Below are 3,828 nucleotides of genomic sequence, written 5' to 3'. Positions count from 1 at the left end.
AGCACTTCATCTTGTTTTATTTGCAGAGCCAATCCAATGGTGTCAATTGTCTCTCCCTGCCCCAAAATGTGACCCTCAAGCTGAGTTTGGGCGAAGAACTGCATCTTGCTTTCCCCGAGATGAGGCAGGCGCCCCTCTGCCCCGCTGATCCCCCCTGCAAAAGTGCCATAGGACTGGGGAAGTCCTAAATTTCCTTCATGGCGTTTGAAGCAGAAGCTAAATGTCCCCCATCCCTACAGGTTCCTCCGCCAGTTCTTTTTTCCCATCTTCACTTCTACAAGTTCCTTGTGGCGGTTACTGAACTCAACTGGTGTCTTAAATGTCCCATTCTTGGTTGGGGACACCCTGTTAGGTCAACGGTGAAGATGCCACTGGTTGGGTCTTCTGGTTGAGCCCGTTGAGGCGCCAGCCGCGAGGGCTTGACGGCAGTCCATCGCCACAACCGTCGTCAGGCAGGGCTTCCAGCTGTGATCGCTTTCAAATTGCTGGTCCTTTTCATGATATTGGGAACAAAGAGGAGGCCCGACGCTCTCTCGATGCTCTCGATGGGGACCAGGAAACGCTCCAGGGGGACTTTCTCATCTACAGGTGTGTTGGGCATGACGTAGGACCGCAGTTCCACTTCCCCACTGGGCTTCTCTAGGATCAGCACCTTGAAGAAGTGGGTGGGGACAGCCACCTGGTTTTGCCCAATCACTTGGTATTTCACGTACATTTTCCCATCTGCCTCCATCCTGCAGGGAGAACCACCATTACAGAGAACGTGTGCGCAACCTCGCCCCAAAAGCTTACGTAAGGTTCTAGTCCTCATATGGATTTGCACATCAAACTAAGCTGCAATATGTTTAGTTCAATTTCTCTGGAGAAGCATGGCCTGTGACTCCTGGCACTATGAATTCTAAACCAGTCTGAGGCTTAGCACAGCGCATCCTCTAATTTTGAGTCAGCTATGTTTTAATAGAAGAGAATATCCGCAATACATCAATTAAAAATATCAGCTTAAGTTTTGCCTGAACCCTGTAATGCCTTACGCCAGGGTTTCTCAACCTTGGCAACTTTAAGATGTGTGGACTTCAACTCCCATGGCTGGCTGGGGAATTCTGGGAATTGAAATCCACAACACACCTGAAAGTTGCCAAGGTTGAGAAACTGCCTTACAGCAATATTTTCTATTCATGTTATTGTAGTGAATTCATTAGTAAACCAGTGACTACTGATAGGTATAAAATATAAAGTAGATGTTTTTCTCTTTTTCCACAAACTTAAAATTTGAAAAAAATTAAAAATACAAACTCTAAGATCGAAGGTTGTCTTGTTAGTTGGGTACGTATAAGCTAAATTTTAAGAAAAGAAATAATAAATTAAAAATACAAACGTTTGCATAACACACCCACCCTTTCACGGCGTTAAATCAATTTTCTGCATTTGCCCTCACCCATAAAACGACCCCGCAGGCTGAGTTTGTTACAGGCCTTGCAGACAGACATTTTATTCTGCACCCCAATTCTGTTTTTCTATTCCATGGCAACGGGAGAGGCTGACTTAAGATGTGCTTGTGTCTTTTGACCAACCACATGGTAAAAATAAAAAATAAAGGAGCACCTTTTCCTCTGAATCATGCATCAGATGGGGTTGCTACCAGGTAGAAGGGGGAAACTGAGGAACAGGTACCTGGCTAGGAAAAGTGGTCCGGTGCAGACGTAAACATTCTGGTGACTCTTCGTTAAGCTCCGACAATATTTTTCCAAGTTATTCCAGGCGTTCTGATTCAGGTGAGGATGCTAGAAGTCAAATCCATTCCCCAAAGCCAACAGGTTAGGTAAAAGGGGAGAGAAGAAAAATGTTAAAAATTCAAAAGTTTGGTTTGCAGCATCAGCAAATAGCCATTTCTATTTCAACTGTAGCCAGAGGACCCGTCTTTTTTATCTGATGATTAAAAACACCTTGCAAATAGAAAACTAGCAGTACAGAGTATCTGGTAAATGTTGATCTGGTTTTCTGCTTGCAAGGATGCTTCGTTTTTTAAACGGGTGTATCCAAATTGGAATCCTCTGTTACAAGCTGGAATAAAAGCACACAATCCATTCCCCCCATGTATAATTTAATTCTATTAGGATCATCTTCATCTGACCCTTAGAAAACTAATTTTTAATTGGAGGCAAGATCCAACTGCAGAACATCATCAACATCAAGTCAGGTCAGAAAATGGATTAATTCCACAGCGAGATTCTGCAGACACAGAAACAGCCACCGAAAATACCGTTAGGCACTGTTGTATGTGAATTTCAAGACGAGTTTGTAAGCCATTCATTTTGTTCCTGTGCAAGTTTTGAATCACTCCCCGGCCCCTGGCCCTTTTCTGCTCCATCATCACTGAAAAATTCCTGGGAATCTATTTCACTCATAGAAACAGTATTGGAAAACAAAGAAACAAAGAAAATTTTTTTTTACTAAGTAATGATTAATTTTTTAAAAAAAAGAGTATCTCAAAAACATAAAGAACACCCCTTTTTTAAAAAAGTTACGAACAACTGGGAACACAGGATTTCTCATTGCTAAAATTTCTGCAGATGCTGCATGTTTAAGAATGGATGCTTTGCAAATATTACTCCTTAGTGTCTTTCAAGCACAGGGCAGCCTTTCTCAACTTTTTCATGCTGGAGGAACCCTTGAAATATTTTTCAGGCCCTGGGGAACCCCTGCACATCAGGCTCAAACAGAGGCCAGAAGCTACAAATTGTTAATTCGTTTCATGGGTAGGCCTGTATAGATGCATTAACAGTGTTCTTAAAACCGATATATTTTAAAATATTTATGTATTTGACTTCGCGGACCCCCTGAAAGAGTCTTGGGGACTCCCAGGGTCCTCAGAGCCCACTTTGAGGGGCCCCCGGTCTAGGATACAATCACACAAAGAAGTGAGCCAAACTAGAAATCTTTAGGTTAAGTAGAAATTTTTACCATAAAGATTGGTTAAGTAAAGGGACTTAAAATCATTCTTAGCAAGGAGCCCGGAGACAGCCAGAAGCCCCCGTAAATCGGGTTAGGAACCCCTCGGTGACCGAGTCAAGTGGGAACTCCGCCTGGGGGACGGGAGGTCATCCAGCCGCTCCCACCCCCCCCCCCTCCGCTTGCCTGGGGGGCGATGTTGCTCAAGTAGAAGGTGTCCCCCATGGCTTTCTGGCTCCACTTGTGGTTGGCCGCCGCCGCCAGGTGGCCGCGGTCGAAGCCGCCGCCCCGGTAATCCGCGTTGCTGGCGCGGTGGTAGGGGTGGACCGAGTCGTCCTCGCGGAACTCGCAGGCGGCGCGCTCCGAGGAGCCGCGCAGGGCGGCGGCGTCCAGCCGCTCCACCACCCAGAGGGCGCTCCGGGCGCGCGGGTCGTAGCACAGCACGTAGGACTCGCGGCTCCGCAGCTGCGACAGCCCCGGCAGGCCGTACTTGGCCAGCTCGCCGCCGCCCCCGCCCCCGCCCCGGGCCACCTCCAGGGACGCCGCCGCCGCCACCGGCAGGACGGGGAGCCGCGCCAGCAGCCCCTCCGCGGGCGCCGACCCCCGGCTCTGCCCGCGGGCCCAGCCCGCGCCCAGGCCCACCCCGAGGGCCAGCGAGGCCGCCGCGGGCGCCAGGTTGCTCCACCAGCGCCGCATCCCGTCGAGGGGGGCGAACGCCGCTCCCGGGTCCGGATGGAACGCGCCGGGATCAAAGGAATGGAACGTCGCTACAGTCCCTTCTCGCCGCTTCTTAAAGGGGCAACGGCTCTGAGCTGGTGGGGCCAGGGGCATTCGGACCAACGTTCGCCCATCTCCGCCTTTTGGGGTGGGAGCGGGATC

The 3,828-nt window shown here is 49.3% G+C and overlaps 1 protein-coding gene across 1 annotated transcript; it reads right to left on the bottom strand.

The window, feature by feature from the left end:
• On the bottom strand, positions 1-3,828 carry ENDOG (endonuclease G). Its single transcript, XM_063316166.1, has 3 exons — positions 3,136-3,828; positions 1,672-1,781; positions 1-734 (listed from the first exon to the last, which is right to left on the bottom strand). The coding sequence occupies exons 1-3, from the start codon at positions 3,778-3,780 to the stop codon at positions 449-451; spliced, it is 1,041 nt and encodes a 346-aa protein (XP_063172236.1). The 5' UTR covers positions 3,781-3,828; the 3' UTR covers positions 1-448.

The sequence above is a fragment of the Candoia aspera genome, chromosome 16 (genome assembly GCF_035149785.1).
Source record: "Candoia aspera isolate rCanAsp1 chromosome 16, rCanAsp1.hap2, whole genome shotgun sequence".
NCBI classification, from domain to species: Eukaryota; Metazoa; Chordata; class Lepidosauria; order Squamata; family Boidae; genus Candoia; species Candoia aspera.
Note: the sequence above shows the minus strand (reverse complement) of the source record. Positions and strands in the feature narration are given on the sequence as shown.